Source organism: Salvelinus fontinalis, chromosome 42 (genome assembly GCF_029448725.1).
Source record: "Salvelinus fontinalis isolate EN_2023a chromosome 42, ASM2944872v1, whole genome shotgun sequence".
NCBI classification, from domain to species: domain Eukaryota; kingdom Metazoa; phylum Chordata; class Actinopteri; order Salmoniformes; family Salmonidae; genus Salvelinus; species Salvelinus fontinalis.
In genome coordinates, this window is record NC_074706.1 from 23,742,739 (window position 1) to 23,764,819 (window position 22,081).

At 42.7% G+C, this 22,081-nt stretch overlaps 1 protein-coding gene and 1 long non-coding RNA gene across 2 annotated transcripts; one reads left to right on the plus strand and one right to left on the minus strand.

Annotated features, from left to right (window-relative positions):
• The first annotated feature begins 608 nt into the window (after window positions 1-608).
• LOC129841185 (uncharacterized) lies at window positions 609-21,634 on the plus strand. The gene is made up of 7 exons (XM_055909335.1): window positions 609-1,804; window positions 5,071-5,201; window positions 8,228-8,419; window positions 15,361-15,510; window positions 15,924-16,035; window positions 16,248-16,375; window positions 18,407-21,634. The coding sequence occupies exons 1-7, from the start codon at window positions 1,522-1,524 to the stop codon at window positions 19,328-19,330; spliced, it is 1,920 nt and encodes a 639-aa protein (XP_055765310.1). The 5' UTR covers window positions 609-1,521; the 3' UTR covers window positions 19,331-21,634.
• LOC129841213 (uncharacterized) lies at window positions 10,676-15,429 on the minus strand. Its single transcript, XR_008757295.1, has 3 exons — window positions 15,345-15,429; window positions 11,822-14,898; window positions 10,676-11,594 (listed from the first exon to the last, which is right to left on the minus strand). It is a non-coding gene; the product is annotated as an uncharacterized LOC129841213 (long non-coding RNA).
• Window positions 21,635-22,081: the final 447 nt, after the last annotated feature.

A 22,081-nucleotide genomic window follows, 5' to 3' on the forward strand; every position in this document is an offset into this window, starting at 1 on the left:
AATACAGGTGTGCCAAGCTTGTAGTGTCATACCCAAGACGAGTCGATGCTGTAATCGCTACCAAAGGTGCTTTAAACAAAGTACTGAGTAAAGGGTTATGAATACTTATGTAAATGTGATATAAAAACCCGTTTTTGCTTTCTCATTATGGGGTATTGTGTGAAAAAATATCTGTAATCATTTTTAGAATAAGGCTGTAACGTAAGTTTATTTAGTAAATATTTTCTAAACTTGTATTTTTCTTAACAGCATTGTTGGTTAAGCGTTTCACTGTAAGGTCTACACCTTTTGTATTCGACACTTGACAAATACAATTTAATTGGATTTTGAGGCAGGCACCCTGACGAGGCTTATATTTGTCGCCATTTTGTTCAAATCTGAAAACGATGTGAGCCACGCCTATTTTCGGAAAAATTGCATTATGGGCCCTAAAAGCACGGAAAAAGTGTCCACTTCGTATTTTGTCGAATTTAGTATGTCATCCAAGAACTTTTGGCATAGAAACTATATCCACACTATTACCAATAAGCATACTATATACTCAATTCACGTCACAAATAATACGGTTAGTATGAGTATTCGAACACAGCTCAGGTTTAGTGAAGAGAATAATTGGAGGGCGGTCTCACACTTGTAAGAAATACCATTGTAATAACACGAGCATATTGCTATTACATTGTTATAACTAACTTCTTTCTTAAACAAGGTTCTCTCACATACTCACAAGCAGAAACTGAGGCACACACACACCAGAGACAGATGGCTGACACAGAACATTCATAAACACTGATAAGGCAGGGAAGGCCTTGAGCAAGAGTGCTTGGTACGGCTTCCCACGAAATAATGAGACACACACACATAACCAAGGACAGAGGGCTGACTACGCACACACAAAAACTCCTCTTCAGTCTGAACATTTTTGAAGACAAAGAACTCTACTCAGAGCCAATGGGACAGTGATACTAGCCTGAAGGAGACCTCGCCCAACTCATCAGAACCAACCAGAGGACCAGAACTTCCAGACTCAACCTACTTTCTGTGCTGTATAAAATGACTATGTATTTCTGTTATCTGGGCTCTGTCTGCAGGTTCCTTACGAGCCGAATGAACGAGTCCAAGCATGCTTGTATCAGATATCTTTACCTCTGAATAAAACTGCTTTTTATTATACGAATATCCACCCTGTCCAGAGTCTCTACTTCGTCTCAGTTCTCCAGTAAACTTGTGTCATCAACACACTCCAGTACAGTAGGTGGCGATGTATGCACCTTTCAGTTGGTTGCGTCAATACAAATGTAAATAAGTAATAAGCGGAAGTGAGTAGAGATCGAGAACAATTTCCACGTTAGCCTTTTTGTTTTTTAGACATTTATTAACACCCTGAAACTCAATGCGATTCATTTTAACTGCAAAACAACACGTACTTAACTCGGGTAGTCTTTAATTCGCGTTGGAGACAGGACTTGGTTGATAGCAGCTAGCTAGCGTTACCTAGAAAACATCTAACGATACTAGTAAACAATGGCTAACGATATGGTTTTTCACACTCAAATAGCCTCGATTATGGAGGTGCTAGCGAATGCAGCCGTGGCAGAGATCTGTAAACTCGTAGACGACGACTATGCAGTGTTTCGTTTGGAAATGTCTCAAAGCCAGAAAGACAATAGGGGATTGCGCAGGAAACTACAGCTACTGGAACTGAAGGTGGCACGGGAGCGCGCAGAGAGGACAATACGAGAGCGCGTCCTTGCCATTCGTCCCAGTAGTGTCAAGATCCTCGACCGATACAGAGGAATGGCAAGAGGTACTTTTTGGTGAAGGCTGAGGTGCCTGTTCGGTTATTTTCTGGGCATGTGTTCAGATGTGTTACCCAGAATTGGGTCTTAGTCAGTTTTTGGATAGTATACAATAGTTACCCAGATTATTAAGCTATCTTGTAATATTTTATTTATTTTACCTTAAATTGACCTGCTTGGTAAAATAAAGAAAAAATATTATTGCACAGAGACACGATGGCCATTTTTCCGAATACCCATTATTGCGTTCTAAATTGTAGGTTGTTAGAGGTCAAAATTAAACTGTTTCTGGTGTTATACTTTGTATTCCATGTTATAGAGAAGCTTCTCAGGAACACAGAACACTTTATTTCATGAGGATAGGAGTTATCATTGCTAAAATGTCGTATTTTCCAAGTGATCGAAAAAGGTAAATTCCTAGTCCAGGGGTTTCAATTAAGGCCTAGACAACCAGGTGTGGGGAATTCCTTACTAATTAGTGACCTTAATTAGTCAATGAATTACAAGGGAGTAGCGAAAAACCCGCAGACACTAGGCACTCCGTGGAATGAGTTTGACACCTTTGCCCTATTCAATAATGGCACCAAATCACCTGTCTGGATTATTAATTTCAACACGTTTTGTCCAATATCCCAAGATCGGGTTGTCATATTGTTATGCCATTTTCATGGCTGATGTAGAGTTAATTCAAATTAAAGTAAAAAGTATGAGGTTAAACTTCAATATTATGCTAAGGTCGACTTAATATCCAAATGAGGCAGTACGGGATGCATAATTACAGTAACGTATAATCAATCATTTAAGGTAGGGTGGTCATGTTATTAAAAAATCTTAATTCCTTATGCAAAACTTTGTTTAACAATTTATGAAGTTCGAATGCAACTTTTATACTACAATGCAAATTAGGTAAATACAGCATGTTAAGCCCGTTTATTTAAAGTAAGGGGGTCATATTGTTAACTTCTTGGATTAGCAGGTGTGTGACATTGTCATGGAAAGCGCATAGTGTTCGTAATGTTCTGTACACTCGGTGTATGTTAATATGACCACCTTTAAATAAATGGGCTTAACATGCTGTATTTGTTTAATCCAGATGAGAGCTATGACCCGTTATTGATGTCACTTGTTAAATCCACTTCATTCAGTGTAGATGAAGGGGAGGAGACGGGTTCAAAAATCATTTTTAAGGCTTGAGACAGTTGAGACATGGATTGTGTATGTGTGCCATTCAGAGGGTGAATGGGCAAGACAAAAGATTGAAGTGCCTTTGAAGGGGTATGGTAGTAGGTGCCAGGCGCACCAGTTTGTGCCAAGAACTGCAATGCAGCAGGGGTTTTCACACACAGCAGTTTCCCATGTGTTTCAAGAATGGTCCACCACCCAAAGGACATCCAGCCAACTTGACACAACTATAGGAAGCATTGCAGTCAACATGGGCCAGCATCCCTGTTGAATGCTCTCGACACCTTGTAGAGTCCATGCCCCTACGAATTGAGACTGTTCTGAGGGCAAGGGGGTGCGCAACTCAATATTATGAAGGTGTTCTTAATGTTTTGTAGACACAGTGTATATTTGTTTTATGAAGAACTGGGAGGTTGTAACAATTTCATAAAGAAATACCAGATAATTAGTGAATTGCAACATTCCATTCACTTCAATGTGATTTTATTTACACCTTTTAAGCTAGACCAATGTGGGCATCTCACTCTCTCATCAAATATCGGTATGTAGGTGCATTAATATGGTACACAGTGCAGCAAGGGTGACTTAAATGGTCAAGTCTACAGGAACAGTGCAAACATGACGAATAGTAGCAGCATTGGTAACAGGTTATATACATATGTCCTGGAGAATAAAGAAGATAGAAAACATAGTTGGGTTACATTGTAATGTTATGTGTTGGTCTTGATGAGTTATTATAGTGATGGAAGGATAAACTGCACCGTTTCCAGCCTATAATTAGCCCAGGCTGAGACAGTGAGCTTCCTGCTAGCCACCTGCACAGCAAGATAGATGGGACACATTTGAAATAAAACCATCAATCACAAAATTCCTGGATTGCACAATACAGCCTCTGCAGAGCAGAGACCAACAGATGCGTATCTGTATTCCCAGTCATGTGAAATCCATAGATTAGAGCCGAATGAATTTATTTCAATTTGCTGATTTCCTTATATGAACTGTAAATCAGTAAAATCTTTGAAATTGTTGCATGTTGCGTTTTTTTATATTTTTGTTCAGTATAGAACTCTCACATAGCGTCCATTGTTTGTCGCGTCACCTATAAATAGTAGCAGAGGTGGAAAAAAAGTACCCAATTGTCATACTTGAGTAAAAGTAAAGATACCTTAATAGAAAATGACTGAAGTGAAAGTCACCCAGTAAAATCCTACTTGAGTAAAAGTATTTGGTTTTAAATATACTTAAGTATCAAAAGTAAAAGTAGAAATAATTTCAAATTCCTTATATTCAGCAAACCAGACGGTACCATTTTCTTGTTTTCTTTAAAAATGTATGGATAGCCAGGGGCATGCCGCAACCCTCAGACATAATTTACAAGCTAAGCATGTATTTAGTGAGTCTGCCAGATCAGAGGCAGTAGGGATGACCAGCGATGTTCTCTTGATAATTGTGTGAATTAGATCATTTTCCTACCCTGCTAAGCATTCAAAATGTTACGAGTACTTTTGGGTGTCAGGGAAAATGTATGGAGTAAAACGTACATACTTTTCTTTAGGAATGTAGTGAAGTAAAAGTATAAAGTTGTAAAAAAATATATAAATTGTAAAGTACAAATACCCCCAAAAACGACTTAAGTACTTTACATCACTGAATAGTAGTCAAAAATAGCTAATATTCAAGTATGGGTTGTGCTACCAAAATGAACGAATTGCGCAGAACAGCGCAATTGCGCATTAGATGAAGTATTGTCAGTGTATTTGTTGTTTAGGGCATACGTTTTTACTAAACAGTACTTTCTAAATAATATATAGTATGATTAGTATGCAGTTTAAGTAGTATGCAAGCCAGATTTCGTGCACTGACAGTATCATATTCTAACCAGATTCTGATTTACTGAATTACTTATTGTCATATTCAATAAAAACAATGTGATGCATGGAACATAATCAATCAATAAATAGTATATCAAAAAGTTATGAGAAGTGTTATCTTGCGTCCTTGCCAATTGTAAACAGTGTCAATAGTGTACAATATAGCGTTGAGCATTGACAGTACCTAACCTAACCACCTCTTTTCCCCCAATCACTCTCAGGTGAAGGACATCTCACTGGAGGCCACAGGAGTATTGTGAAGCCAGTGGGACCCAATGCGTGGAGAGATGACCAACCCATAGCTATAGATGAGGGGAGTGGAACCTCAACCCAGCATGTTATCGTGATAGAGGTCAGTGTCATAGTGTAACATTAGAAATTACAGTACATCAAATGTGGCCCATTTTATTTCAGAAATGGTCCACTCAGCTATTAAAATCAAATAACATTTTATTTGTCACGCGCCGAATACAACGGGTGTAGAGTTAACCATGAAAATAGTAACATGAGGAATAAAATATACTAGAATGGAGCTAAACAAAAAAAGAAACGTCCCTTTTTCAGATCCCTGTCTTTCAAAGATAATTCGTAAATATCCAAATAACTTCACAGATCTTCATTGTAAAGGGTTCAAACACTGTTTCCCATGCTTGTTCAATGAACCAGAAACAATTAATGAACATGCACCCGTGGAACAGTCGTTAAGACATTAACAGCTTACAGACGGTAGGCAATTAAGGTCAAAGTTATGAAAACTTAGGACATTAAAAAAACACCAAAAGAAAGATGCCCAGGGTCCCTGCTCATCTGCGTGAACGTGCCTTAGGCAAGCTGCATGGAGGCATGAGGACTGCACATGTGGCCAGGGCAATAAATTGCAATGTCTGTACCTTGAGACGCCTAAGACAGCGCTACAGGGAGACAGGATGGACAACTGATCGTCCTCGCAGTGGCAGACCACGTGTAAGGGTCAGTGCAGATAGTCCGGTAACCAATTAATGAACTATTTAGCACTCTTATGGCTATTTAGCAGTATTGTGGCTTGGGGGTAGAAGCTACAGTATCTCGGAGCCTGTTGGTCCGAGAGTCGATGCTCTGGTACCGTTTACAGACTATGGCTTGGGTGGCTGGAGGCTTTGGCAATTTTTCGGGCCTTCTGGCACCGACTGATATAGAGGTCCTGGATGGAAGGGAGCACGGCCCAAGTGATTGACTGGGCTCTCCGCACCACCCTCTGTAGCCCTTTCCGGTTGAGGGCAGTGCATTTGCCATGCCAAGCGGTGATGCAGCCAGTCAAGATGCTCTCAATGGTGCAGCTGTAGAACTTTTTGAGAATCCGAGGGCCCATGCCAAATCTTTTAAGCCTCCTGACGGGGAAGATGTGCTATGGTGCCCTCTTCACATCTGGGTGGGTGTGTATGGACCATGTTAAGCCGTTAGTGATGTGGACGCCAAGGAATTTGAAGCTCTCGACCCGCTCCACTATGGCCTGTCGATGTGGGTGGGGGGGGGGGGCATGCTCTACCATCTTTCTACTGTAGTCCATTATCAGTTCCTTGGTTTTACTGACATTGAGGGAGATGTTGTTGTCCTAGCACCGTGTTGTCAGCAAACTTGATGATGGTGTTGGAGTCGTGAACAGGGAGTACAGGAGGGGACTAAGCACACACCTATGAGAAGCCCCTTGTTGAGGGTCAGCGTGGCAGAGGTGTTGATGCCTACCCTCACCACATGGTACCGGCCCGTCAGGAAGGCCAGGATCCAGTTGCAGAGGAAAGTGTCCAGTTCCCGGTAGAGGTCTTCACGGATCCACCTGTACCTGAATACCCAAGCGGTTCCGGATCCAGAATTCTAAATAATGTCACTGGTCTGGGTCGGATCTGAAATTGTCTCGGGTATGTTTAATTTTAACTGACTTGTCCGGAAGGATCCGAACGAGACTGCTGCGGTAGAGAAATGTATGCATCTGCTCTTTGCTTTTCACGAAAGTGGCGCATGTGACTTGTTGTTGACCAAACATAAGTCATCAAAACGGCAATAGGTTACAGTCATAGTTTCTCTGTGTGGGGCAAAGCTATCTTAACTAGCTTCTCCCGGTTTGATGCAAGACAGGTAGCCACTACAAAATCCTATTGCATGATAAAAAACCTATGGCAGCTATTAGTTTGGAACGGGCCTCTATATATTAAAAAATAAATTATGCATATCCGGTCAAGGTTGGAAAAGCCCCAGGTCCAATTTGGAATGGGTCCAACTTTTTGGACCCATGAAGGCCTCTAGTCCCAGTGTCCCCAGCTTTGGGATTAGCTTGGAGGGGACTATGGTGTTAGACTACAGCTCGGTGTTCATGAACCGCATTCTCAGATACTTATTTCCCCTCTTGTTCAGGTGGGAGAGGTCAGTGTGAAGTGCCATTGAGATTGCGTCATCTGTGGATCTGTTGGGGCAGTATGCGAATTGGAGTGGGTCCAGGTGGTCTGGGATGATGGTGTTTGTGTCATGGCCAGCCTTTTAAAGCAATTCATAATTACAGGTGTGAGTGCTACTGGGCGATAGTCATTTAGGCAGGTAACTTTGGAGTTCTTGAGAACAGAGACAATGGTGGTCAGCTTGAAACATGTTGGGATTACAGACTGGGAATGAAAATGTCAGAAGGCACTTGCAAGCTGGTCTGCGCATGCTTTGAGAAGATTCCATTTGGCCCGGAGGCCTTGCGAGTGTTGACCTATTTAAAATATTTACTCACATCAGTCACAAAGAGCAAGATTACAGTCATCCGGAACAACTGGGGCTTTCACACAAGACTCAGTGTTGTATTCCTTGAAGCAAGCATAAAAGGTATTTAGCTCGTTTGGAAATTCTGCATCACTGGGCGTCTCACAGCTGGGTTTCCCTTTGTAATCCGTTATCATCTGCAAGCCCTGCCACATACGACGAGCATCAGAGCCGGTGGAATAGGATTCCACCTTCCTCCTATATTGTCCTTTTACATGTTTAATGTCTCATCTAAGCTCGTAGCGTGCTTTCTTGTATGTGTCCATGTCTGTGACCCATTCCATGTAAGAAGTAGCTCTAGCCTTTATCCCAGCGCAGATATTGCATGTAATCAATGTTTTTTGGGGATTTGGATACGTTTGTATGGTCACTGTGGACGACTTCGTCTATGCACTTATAGATGAAGCCCGTGCCTAATGTGTCAAACTCCTGAATGCTATCAGATGAATCCCAGAACATATCCCACATATACATATCCCATATCCCAATTTGCTTACATGTACATCCTAATTTATCTGCCATAGGGGAGCTTGTGAGACTTCCCTATGACATTGTTATCTTATTCAAATCATGTACCTGTAATAACCTCCTCTTTTGTGTCAGTCTGCAGATCCAGAGGCTGCAGGTCCTGAAGGATCGTCTCTGGTCAAGCAGGAGAGGACTGAAGGAGAGGACCCACGGCACAGCGGAGACACCCAAACTAGAGCAGTGGCTACTGTGGCACCTCCTGAAGCCACGGTGGACCTCACCACCGCCAGCTCACCCCAGCCCAGGACCGGACGTAGCATCACGGAGGTCAGTGGAGCGCCGAACACCGTCCTCAAGTCAGAGAGGGACGCCGAGACTTTAACTGTAACACACAGGCTATTACCAACAGGATCCGATCACAGATCAGATCCAGACAGACTGGGGAAACTGGGCTGTCTTCCTGCTCCTGGCTCAGAGTATTTACCGGTATTTCACCAGAGCCAGAGGATGGTTTATTCCCATGATGATGGTGACGCATTACACGCTGGCGGTGATGATCCGTCTTGTTCTTACACTACAGAGATGGACCTTGGCAACATGCCCATGGGTTTAGAGAGACAGACTGCTCTGTCTAGAGGTTACTGGAATGGGTACAGTAGTAGTGTTTACTCTGAAGGGTGCCAAGATAAGAAAGGAGAGGTTACATTGGTAGATGATGTAACTGTGAAAGTGGAGGGCGACGCTCCTCTGACATGGAATGTAGACGAGACTCACTTAGAAGAACTCTCACAAGGCAGAGATTTCTTAGATTACAGGGGAATCTTAGAGACAAATCATATTGTTGCCACCAATTCCCCTTTACACTCTTTCAGGGATCGCGACCCAGTGTCCACATCAATGGCACCTTCCGATTCACACGGCTGTGTCCTTTTCGATCAGGTATTGAACTCAAAGGACCAAAGGGCGTGGGGAGGGGGACCAACATCAGACAATAGTCAAGAGAAGGGGTTCCTCTGCATGTTCTGCAACAAAGGCTTCAGCTGCCCCCAGAAGATGGAGATCCACCAGAGGGTCCACACAGGGGTGAAACCCTTCAGCTGTAACCAGTGTGAGAAGAGGTTCTCCCAGTCTGGTGACCTGAAGAGGCACCAGAGGGTCCACACAGGGGAGAAACCCTTCAGCTGCCCCCAGTGTGAGAAAAGGTTCTCCCTGGCTGGCAACCTGAAGATGCACCTGAAGGTCCACAAGGGAGAAAGACCGTTCGCCTGTACACACTGTGGGAAGAGGTTCTCAGAAAGGAGCTACCTCAAGATACACCAGCAGAAAACACATTCTACTCTATAACATAGAAAATAATCATTCCACTCGATAGCTTCTGACGTTTAGATCAAACCCTGCATAAAGAAGATAATTTTTATTTTTTTAAGCTCTATAGATGCATTTGGAGTAACGAGAGTAACAGATTTCAGTGTCGACTATTCCTGGGTAGAATATTGCATACAGACATTGTGATACATAAGGCATATACACTAAGTGTATAAAACATTAGGAGCACCTCCCTAATATTGAGTTGCACCCCCTTTTGCCCTCAGAACAGCCTCAATTCGTCTTTCCCATTAACCCTCAATGGCACACCTACACAATCCATGTCTCAATTGTCTCAAAATCCTTATTTGACCTGTCTCCTCCCCTTCATCTACACTGATTTGATGTGGATTTAACAAGTGACTTCAATAAGTGGCCATAGCTTTCACCTGGTCAGTCTGTCAAGGAAATAATGAGTATTCCTAATGTTTTGTACACAGTGTATAAGCCTAAAAAGACTGTTACATATTATTTTTGTACTCTGCAATATGATGTTCACAAATGCCTGTTTCATTTCTTCTGTTCAACTACTTAATTTTTTACCCCAATATACTTTTTAGTAAGAAAATAAATGGAGTTTATCAAGTTTGTGCAGAGTTTGAGTTGAGACTTTACATTTACATTTTAGTAATTTAGCAGATGCTCTTATCCAGAGTGACTTACAATCAGTGCATTCATCTTAAGATGGCTGGGTGAGAACCACATATCAAAGTCGTAGTAAATCAGGGCTCAACATTCAGGGGGAATTGCAGCTCCTGATTTGGCGTCCTTTTTGAACTTGCTCCTCAAGAAATGCTGTCGGCCATGACAGAAGCCATACTTGAGTTGGCTTGGGGGCGTGTGGTTTAATGTGGGTGTAGCTCCCTCCAGTAACCACGAGCACAACTGTTCCTTGATTTTAACTGTCGGCTTTATTCTGTAGATTGTCAGAATTATCACCTTTCGTGAGAACTATAAAGTAAAAGAAAATACAGTTAAGCACACTCTTACAACCTCCTTATCTTACGAGTGACTTATTAGCTTGGTATAACTCTGAACTCTTGGTATTACATACATAAACAGTTTTGCCGGCGTTATAACAGTATCAGATTAAACACATGAATAAAGGAAAAATACCTCACCTCTCCCGTGTTTGTCCTTGCCACCACCAAGACACACCCATATGTCAGAACCTTGCCTGCAGCAGCCCCCCCCCCCTCCCCCACCCACTCAGTCACAACAAACAAACCTTCTGCTTGTTGAGTACAATAACTACAGGCAGATGATAGATGTATGGTGAGATGCCGGGGGAAGCTTTGAATAGGTCAGTAGCCTACAGTGTAAAAACGACAAGAATGTGATTGCTAAATTTATGTAAATATTCTAAACTAAGTATTTTGATAACTTTCAAGCGTAGTAACGGGTCCATGTAGAATAAACAACACTTTACATAATAACATAGAAGCAGTGTTCTGCTAATATAACAATGTGAACCTTTGACCTTTCATTGTCATTCCCAGCCGATACAGATACTCTGCCTATCTGCATTTTGTCTGGCGCTAATGTGGCTGCCTTAGCAAACATATCAGTGGTCATACCTTCATGTTTTGTGTACCGTATAAAACAGGAGTTCCCTGATCCTGGTGCAGAATAAACAGTTTCTCCCTCCCCGTATTGACTGATACCATTTAATTCAATAATAAAAAAAGACAATGCAAGGAAAAGTTATCTAGTAATATGTTTATGCCGAATGCCAGGTCTCTCCATTCAGAGACTCGAGCCTGTCTGTCGGTCAGGACTCCACATCACCTTGCAAGTCTCCAAGTGCTGGCTCCATAGATGCATCCGTCAACATATACACAGTCACTGTTCTATTACCAATGGCAGTTAGGATTGGTGATATCTGACAAACATACTGTGTTGAAGTTTTAACAGGTCAGACTAAACCTACCTAATTCTGGTCTACTTATCGACAATCGTTGTTGCGCAAACGAGGTGAGGCTGGAGGTGAGGTCTTTGCCATTGTAGATCAGGTTGGTGGCACCTTAATTGGCGGGATGGGCTCATGGTAACAGCTGGACTGGAATAAGTTGAATGGTATCAAATACATCAAACTTTCCATTCGTGCCGTTATGAGTCGTCCTCCACTCAGCAGCCTCTATTGATACAAACGCACACAGAGCACTGATTACATTATCAATGGTGGTTATGATTAGCGTGGTGGAACCAACCTGATCGCTGAGTATGCCTTTCTATTTCACTTCACATATCATGATATGTGAAATAGAATGGTAAACGCAGCAATCAGTCTGGTTCCACCAGGCTAGGTTATGATGTTGAATTGGGGGAAAAAAATTGATTTTGACCAGGTCAAATTTGACCAACCTGATTCAAGTGTCCTCCCTGTTCCATTTATAGGAATGCTCACACCGAGTGCATGTCTGCGTAATGTTGAGGGTCCCCTTGCTGGTCTTCTCTATGTTGGCTGTTCGGCTGCAAACTGGACATCTCTCAAACAACTGCAGCAGGCAATCCTTATAAACAATTTACTTCCTCATATTATGAGGTGGTGTTGACTGGGAGAGCCTGTGACAGCGTTATACAATAGACAGCCACGGGGTTAATTGCATTTTGTTATAAAGAAAGGAGAACACGTTTGATAATGCACTTCACAACCAAAATGATCTACTACTTCTATCTGCTTGGCTGAGTAATTCACCTACTAGCTCATCAAACCGGGTATTTTTTTATACATCTTTTCACATATCACACATTTACCATTGTTGATGAAGCAGTCTGTCACCAGGCTATTAACTCGGAGTCGAGCTAATACTAGGTTGTCACTAGTTACCACAGCCACAAAGTCAGAAACCCAGCCTATTTCTAAAATGTATCTTTTATTAAAATGTGATTTTAAACCTAACCTTTACCACAATGCTAAACTTTTGCCTAACCCTAACCTTAAATTAAGACCAAAAAGCAAAAAAATAAAACAAATTTTTAAGATGAGGTTCCAAACTCTGTTTTAGAAGAGATATATTTTTTTAATGTAACCTTTATTTAACTAGGCAAGTCAGTTAAGAACAAATTCTTATTTACAATAATGGCCTATCCAAGCCAAACCCATACGACGCTGGGCAAATTGTGCACTGCCCTATGGGACTCCCAATCACAGCCGGATGTGATGCAGCCTGGATTCGAACCAGGTACTGCAGTGATGCCTCTTGCACTGAGATGCAGTGTCTTAAACCATTGCGCCACTCAGGACCAAAAATATCCTACTTAGTAGTCAATTTTGACACTAGAATAAATGTTTCTGACTCATATCGATACCACACAGGCTGTTTTCAAAGGGATTAGTTGCTTTTTAGGGGCAGTTGCTCTTTCACGCTTTGTCCTCGTCTGGGAAATAAAGTAAAATAAATAGTCAAAAATAGTCGCACAAGAGGAATATAGATTTAAGGTGTCCAAATGGACAAGTAAAAGAAATCACACACATCACAATATCAAACTACTACTCCGATCAGAATTGGATCAGAGCTGAATGTCTTGAGACAATAAGTATTTAACTCCTTTGTTATGGCAAGCCTAAATAAGTTCAGGAGTACATTTTGTTTTGCTGAAGTCGCATAAGTTGCATGGACTCACTCTGTGTGCAATGATAGTGTTTAACATTATTTTTAAATAACTACCTCATCTATCCCACAGATACAATTATCAGTAAGGTCTCTCAGGTGAGCAGTGAATTTCAAATACCGATTCAACCACAAAGAGCAGGGAGGTTTTCCAATACCTTGCAAAGAAAGGCACCTATTGGTAGATGGGTAAAAACAAAACAAAAAGCAGACATTGAATATCCCCTTGAGCATGGTGACTTTATTAATTACACTTTGGATGGTGTATCAATACACCCAGTCACTACAAAGATAGATGGCCTTCCTAACTCCGTTGCCGGAAAGAAAGGAAACCACTCAGGGATTTCACCATGAGGCCAATGGTGACTTTAAAACAGTTAAGAGTTTAATGGCAGTGATGGAAAACTGAGGATGTATCAACAACATTGTAGATACTCCACAAAACTAACCTAATTGACAGAGTGAAAAGAAGGAAAATATTCCAAATCATGCGTCCTGTTTGCAACAAGGCACTAAAGTAATCCTGCAAAAAAATGTGGTATAGCAATTAACTTTTTGTCCGGAATACAAGGTGTTATGTTTAATGCAAATCTAATATAACACATTACAGAGTACCACTCTCCATATTTTCAAGCATAGTGGTGGCTGCTTCATGTTATGGGTATGCTTGTAATCATTAAGGACTGGGGAGTTTTTCAGGATTTAAAAAAATGGAATGGAGCTTAGCACAGGCAAAATCCTAAAGGAAAACCTGGTTCAGTCTGCTTTCCACCAACCACTGGGAGAAGAATTCACCTTTCATCAGGGCAAGAACCTAAAACACAAGGCCAAATCTACACTGGAGTTGCTTACGAAGAAGATGACAGTGAATGTTCCTCAGTGGCCGAGTTACTGTAGTTTTGACTTAAATCTACTTGAAAATCTAAGACAAGACCTGGAAATGTTTTTCTAGCAATGATCAACAATCAATTTGACAGAGCTTGGAAGAATTTTGAAAATAAAAATCCAGGTGTGGAAAGCTCTTAGAGACTTACCCAGAAAGACTCAGGTATTCACACCCCTGAGTCAATACATGTTATAATCACCTTTGGCAGCAATTACAGCTATGTAAATGAGATTTCATTTTCAATAAATTTGCAAAAATGTCTAAAAACATGTTTTCACTCTGTCATTATGTGAAGATGTGTGAGACAAAATCTATTTAAACAATTTTGAATGTGGGCTGTAATACAACAAAATGTGGAATAAGTTGAGGGGTATGAATACTTTCTGAAGGCACTGTATCTCTTGATCTGCTTGACATGTTTAGTGAGACGGCCAAGAGACCAGAGGTGGCGGGGGGTGTAGAGTTTGAGCATAGCCTGAAGGTAGGGAGGGACAGTTCCCCTTGCTGCTCTGTAGGCAAGCACCATGGTCTTGTAGTGGATGTGAGCTTCGACTGGAAGCCAGTATAGTGTGCTGAGGAGCGAGGAGACATGGGAGAACTTGGGAAATTGCAGTGTTCTAGATAAGTTGCAGGGGTTTGATGGCACAAGCAGGGAGCCCAGCCAACAGAGAGTTGCAGTCGTGTAAACAGGGAGATGAAAATAGCCTGGATTAGGACCTGAGGAGCTTCCTGTGTGAGGAATGGTCACACTTGTCAGAGCATGAACCTGCAGGAGTGAGCCATTGCTTTGATATTCTCTGCACTCTGAGTGGGGGACGCCGTGGAGTTGTCAACCGTGATGGAGAGGTCTTGGAGCAGGCAGGCCTTCCCCAGGAAGATAAGCAGCTCCGTCTTGTCGAGGTTGAACTTGAGGTCGTGGGCTGACATCCAAGCTGAGATGTCTGCCAGGCACGCAGAGAGACGTGTTTGTGTGGTTTTCACATGGTGTATTTAACACTTGTTTATGTTTAATAAACACAAAATGGGACTTTTCATTCTAAGACTTTCATTGAGACTCTTTTAGTATACATCACATCTGATCTCACCCTATTCTGCATACACCTGACAGCGCTTTATAACCAATATACACTTAAATATAAATAAATATACCTACACACTAACAAACCTACTGTACACGTCAAAATAGTTTAGTCAGGTTTGCCTGATGATGACTCATTTTTACCCACATATTTATGTCCACCATTATGGGTTTATCAACAAAGTAATTCTGTAACGACAGTATGGGACTCAAACATAGTGGGGATGGGTAAACACTCCATGTTGACAGTGTGTTTATTATCTGTGTGTACATACCTGAGGGAGTGTATGTCTGTGTAATCTGTATCACCTGTCTTTTCCTGGAGGAGGAGGGTCCAGAGGTGCTTCTGGTGAAGGAGGAGGGTCTGGGGAACCCTGAGGGGACCATGGTCATGGAGGACAACCAGACTACACCTCCTCCTGAAACCACAGAGGAACCAGCTGAGCAACACAGGACCACACACAGTCTCACTGAGGTGAGCCCACTGTGAACTACTGTCTGAATGATATTAGGTCAGGGCCCGTATCCACAAAGCCTCTCAGAGTAGGAGTGCTGATCTATGATCAGTTTAACCACTTTAGATAATAATGAATAAGACCGATTTAGACATATGGGGACCTGATCCTTGATCAGCACTCTTACTATGAGGCGCTTTATGGATATGGCCCCAGGTCTTGATTAATTTTGTCTTAAGTGTGGGACCATGCCTTTGAATGACCAAAACATTAAGTGTCAAGTAATCAAGTTATTTGCATAGTATCAAATCATCTAACAAGTTCGCATAGTACTTATAGCAATCCCTCATTGCCCAATCAGAAGATGCTCCATAGCAGGGTGCTCATATCAGATTTCTTGATCCAACATCCTCTCACTCTGTATCTCTTACAGCCAGTAGACATGGAGGATGGGAAACCTGATCTGCTGCTGGTCAAAGAGGAGACAATAGAAGACGGACCAGAGAGCATTGATCTGCTGAGTGGACTAAAGATGGGGGAGCAAGGTAAGGGAGAAATACATATAACCTACATACAGTAATAGATCTTCAATGGGAATAGTGATGCACCTGGCTATAATTTTTTTCTTCATTCATAAAATGAAATCAATACAACTTATGTTTACATACAAAAACACACATTATAATGTATGTTATAAAAACATTTATGTAGCATTATCTTCCATGTTTTTAGTCTATTTTCTAACCTCTTCCTGTAGATGTTTGGATGGAGGCTAACAGAGGAGACTGGGCAGCCATCTTGAATTCCCAGAACCAGACGGGTGCAGCTAAGGGCCCAGGGGATATCATCACTGAGCAGGCCAGGACCAGAGGCGACATAGTGGAGGTCAGTGGATGGGACACCCTCGTCAACTCTGGGCTGGGGAACAACACTGTTAACCAGAAACAGACAGTCAAACACAAAACAGACCAGAGCGAGTCATAGATTTTGTCTGCGGGGACGGGGAGGTGTCTGTATTCGGCTGGAGAGAACAGACACAGACTCGGCTAGCGATGCTCCATCCTGCTCCTATGATGGTGCCTCAGGTTAACCCCCTAACAGATGCTGCCTTCAGCCTGCCTTCTATAGGATCTATCAACTGGAACATGAACCCTGCGACAGCACATTCACTCCCTGGTTAGGCTGCCAACTGTGCCAGGACAGTATTTCACACTCATCCAACCTGAAGAGGCAAATGGGAGTCCACACAGGAGAAACCCTTAGGCTGCCCCAGTGTGAGGAAAGGTTTTCCCATTAGCACGACCAGCTGAAAATGCACCTGAAGGTCCACACGAGAGAGAGGCCATTCGCTTGTAGGCACTGCAGGTTTTCAGAGGAGCTACACTATACATACAAAAGTATGTGGACACACCTTCAAATTAGTGGATTAGGCTATTTCAGCCACACCCGTTATGACAGATGTATAAAATCGAGCACACAGCCATGCAATCTCCATAGACAAACATTGGCAGTAGAATGGCCTTACGGAAGAGCTCAGTGACTTTCAACATGGCACCGTCATAAGATGACACCTTTCCAACAATTCAAATTGTCAAATTTCTGCCCAGCTAGAGCTGCCCTGGTCAACTGTAAGTGCTCTTATTGTGATGTGGAAACTTCTAGTGGCAACAACGGATCAGCCGTGAAGTAGTGGGCCATATAAGCTCACAGAACGGGGCCGCCAAGTGCTGAAAGCGCGTAGTGCGTAAAATTAATCTGTCGTCAGTTGCAACACTCCCTACCGAGTTCCAAACATCCTCTGGAAGCAACGTCAGCACAAGAACTGTTCCATTGGGAGCTTCATGAAATGGGTTTCCATGGCCGAGCAGCCGCACACAAGCCTAAGAACACCATACGCAATGCCAAGTGTCTGCTGGAGTTGTGTAAAGCTTGCAGCCATTGGACTCTGGTGCACTGGAAACGTGTTCTCTGGAGTGATGAATCACACTTTACCATCTGGCAGTCCGACGACGAATCTGGGTTTGGCAGATGCCTGGAGAACACTACCTGCCCCAATGCAGGTTCTAGACTCTGTGGCAACAGTTTGGGGCCCTTTCCTGTTTCAGCTGGACAATGCACAAAGCGAGGTCCATACAGAAATGGTTTGTCAAGATCGGTATGGAAGTAGTTGACTGGCCTGCACAAAGCCCTGACCTCAACCCCATCTAACACGTTTGGGATGAATTGGAACGCCGACTGCAAGCCAGGCCTAATCGCCCAACATGAGTGCCCGACCTCACTAATGCTCTTGTGGCTGAATGGAAGCAAGTCCGCGCAGACATGTTCCAACATCTAGTGGAAAGCCTTCCCAGAAGAGTGGAGACTGTTATAGCAGCAAAGGGGGGATCAACTCCATATTAATGCCCATGATTTCGGAATGAGATGTTTGACGAGCAGGTGTCCACATACTTTTGGTCATGTAGTGTACCTCAGGATACACCAGCAGAAAATGCACACGGCCCATGTATAGATTATAGTGATATGTAATCTAGGTGAATTGAGTAAATAATGAGTATGATGTGGAAGAGTAGATGATATGGTGGTTGGTGTGATGGTGTCTGTAAAAATGATTCACTATTGAAAAGTGGCAACCCTGACCTGTTGTTTGATGCTGGTGTTTTATGAGGAAATGATAGTGCCTTCATGTGTTTACTTGACATGATGTAGTGAAGATGTGTGCAAGATAATGGTGAACCTTTTCCAACGTATTCTAAAATTAATTTTATCAAAGCGAGGTGTTAGGTACTTGAATCAGTGTTCGAGACAGACTTAACTGTGGTTAACATTTGATAATTATCATGTCATGTTTTTGTGTGTACAGCAAAGAGTTTCTTTCATAAACTTTTAAATGCTCTTCTGTACAATTTGTGTTTACAGTCTGGAGTCCATGAAGACCTGCTAATATCTGGTGTTGCTGGCAGGAGAGACTGGGCCTCTGAGGTGGCTGGTCACAAGCCCTGGCTCTTGATCAGGACCCTGAATCAGGAGCCGTCGCTCTTCCTTCCCGAGTCGGAACGGGGACGGAATCGCGAGGGACCGAGACTCCACCAACACACAGAACACACCCAGTGGACAGGTGGACTGAACAACAGTCCTGGTGGTCATCAGAGAGACAGAGGCTCCAGTCAGGGATCCAGTCAGCAACCCAGACCCTTCTCTTCACATTCTCAGTGCAGGGATGAAGCAGGACCTGGGGCTGATAGAGATAGACCTTCCTGTTCCTATGATACAAACACCACCGTATCCATGATGAACAAAGCAGGTCACCCTGGGCTTCAGCCTTCACAGAGAGTGGTGGGAGACCCCCCGGGTGATAGTCTAGCAGCAAGTCTGTCTTCACCTTCAGGGTCTTGTCTAATGCCTGGTGACTGGGTTCATAGAAGTCCTGGGTCTGGACCTGTGTCTAGCCTTCCTCAGTTACCTCATGGTTACCCCACCAATACAGACAGGGTCAGGATGGGTGTTCACCACAAGAGGTATCTAGCTTATAACGCAGCACACAATCCCAACAACACCCAAACAATGGCTAGAGGTCAAGGAGGAAGCTCAAAGACTCCTGCTTCTACCTCCTCTGGTGTCATTGGGTCACAACGTGGGATGCCAAGCATTAGCACAGACGAAGACAAGCCATACTCCTGCCCCACGTGTGGGAAGCGCTTTGCAAAGGCGACCTACGTGAAGAAGCACCAGACCATTCACATCAAGGAGAGGCCCTTCAAGTGTAAGCTGTGTTACAAGAGCTTCTCATTCCTGAGTTACCTTATCAGGCATAGGAGTGTCCACAACAGGGAGCAATCATAGCATTGGGTCTTAAGATGTACACAGGAGATATCTGGAAACTATTATTTAGCTGAAATATTATAGTTATCATGTGAAACGTCCTGGAGTTTTGAGGGGGATTACCAAGTCCCTCAGTTGAGCATCTGGGTAAACTCACATTCTCACATGATAGACTTGTTTGGTGTGCTTGCATAGCCAAAACACTGTCATGTTACTGAAGAGTAACACTATATTCCCCCTCTGAATTTGGTTTTGCCTATGTTCTATTCATAATAAATATGTCCCTCTTTTTTATAACACCTTTATTCCCCCCCCCCCCCCCCCCCCCCCCCCCCCCCCCCCCACACACACACTCAGGTTGTACCTGTTCCTTTATGTACTAAAAATAGGTGATCAAAATACACCCTCTTTTTATAACACCTTTATAACAAGCCAGGTCTGCTGAGATGACATGACCCCGAGGTCATGCTTTCATTGGGGAAGAGGTCCAAAAACAACCCCTTACTGTGTCCCTTTCCCCTATTGCCCTCCCATGGCACTGGGTAGTAGGTAGGAGTTCTCCTTAATCAGATAGTTTTCATCCTCCCCTCTATCATCTTCCATATCTGTTATGTGTATTATTGTTATGCATCTCCCATGGTTGTAGCAAACATTGCCACTCAATAATTGACTTCCCCAGCCACACAAGTCATTGCCTGACGAATCAAACTGAATTATTCCGCTGCTCTATCATTCGCTATGTACTTCAGTCTGAGACGGCCATCATTGAAGTCGTTTGTGGTGACATCAAAGTGAGGGGTGTTTTACAAAACAAAGTCATCTGCGATTGGATCATTTCTAACCAATCGGTATCAAAGCCAATGACGAATTTTCAAAACGTAGCTTTACCCAATGTGTGTTCTGGCTCTGTCCTGACCCATTGGTTTCTGCGACCAATCAGAATGGTTAGAATATGTTTGCGTTTTAGAAATCGTCAGGGAGGTACTCTGATAGCGTTTGGCCGGAGCAAGAAGTTTGAGTAGCCAAGCAAAGCAAGGCACACTCAGAGTAAGCTGTATTTATACTGCCGTAAGTCACCATGTCAATGGCCTGAAGGCTTAATAAGGTCTTGTGATGACTGGGGTAAAATATTAAACATGAACGAATATGCACCTGTACTTGAGATTACTGACTGGATGGCTCTACAAACTGTTTAGGAGGGTAATTAACCACATGCCTCTCATTAACCCTTTGTTAACTTGTCATTTGAAATGGGTTTGTGTGAACTGTTTTTAGAGAGACAGTAAATCTAGGCTAAAACAAGGACAGTTGAATATTTACCTTACTGAGGTGAAGATGGAATAAAGTCATACTCTTTTCTACTCTATACTTACTGACACACTGTTCTTTCTAAACTTGAAAGATACTGTAGCTGTCATGAAGAGGATTTTATTTTATGTTATTAGGATCCCCATTAGCCGACACCAATGGCGAACGTTAGTCTTACTGTGGTCCGACACATAACGAAAAAGACATTACAGACAATTTACATATATTTAAAAACATTAACATGTGTGTGTGTGTGCATCTATCAGTTACACACACGTTTGTACATCCACACAAGTAAGTCACATGGGGGAGAGGCGTTGTGTCGTGAGGTGTTGCTTTATTTGTTTTTTGATAGCCAGGTTTGCTGTTCACTTGCGCTATATGAAATTGAATGGAGTTCCATGCAATCATGGCTCTGTATAATACTGTACATTTCCTTGAATTTGTTCTGGACCTGGGGACTGTGAAAAGAACCATGGTGGCATGTCTGGTGGGGTAAGTGTGTGTGTCAGTGCTGTGTGTCATTTTACTATGCAAGCAATTTGGAATTTCCTTACACATTTTTTGTTATAAAAACAAGAAGTGACGCAGTCAGTCTTTCCTCAACTCTTAGTCAAGGGAGACTGGCATGCATAGTATAGATATTAGCCCTCTGATTACAATGAAGAGCAAAAAGTTCCGCTCTGTTCTGGGCCAGCCGCAGCTTAACTAGGTCCTTCTTTGCAGCACTTGACCATATAACTGGACAATAATCAAGATAAGATCAAACTAGATCCTGCAGGACTTGCTTTGTGGAGTGTGGTGTCAAAAAAGGAACGCATCTCTATCACAGACAGACCTCTCTCCATCTTTACAACCATTGAATCTATATGTTTTGACCATGACAGTTTAAAATCTAAGGTAACACCAAGTGTACTGAACAACAATATAAATGTAACATACAACAATTTCAAAGATTTTACTGAGTTACAGTTCATATAAGGATATCAGTCAATAAAAAAAATGGATTTAACATGACTGGGAATACAGATATGCATCTTTTGGTCATAGATACCTTTAAAAAAAGTAAGGGCGTGGATCAGAAAACCAGTCAGTATCTGGGGTGACCACCATTTTCCTCAAACAGCACGACATCTCCTTCGCATAGAGTTGATCAGGCTGTTGATTGTAGCCTGTGGAATGTTGTCCCATTCCTCTTTAATGGCTGTGCGAAATTGCTGGATATTGGCGTGAACTGGAACACGCTGTCGTACACGTTCATCCAGAGCATCCCAAACATGCTCAATGGGTGACATGTCTGGTGAGTATGTAAGCCATGAAAGAACTGGGACATTTTCAGCTTCCAGGAATTGTGTACAGATCCTTTCGACATGGGGCCGTGCATTATCATGCTGAAACATGAGGTGATGGCGGCGGATGAATGACACGACAATGGGCCTCAGGATCTCATTACAGTATCCCTGT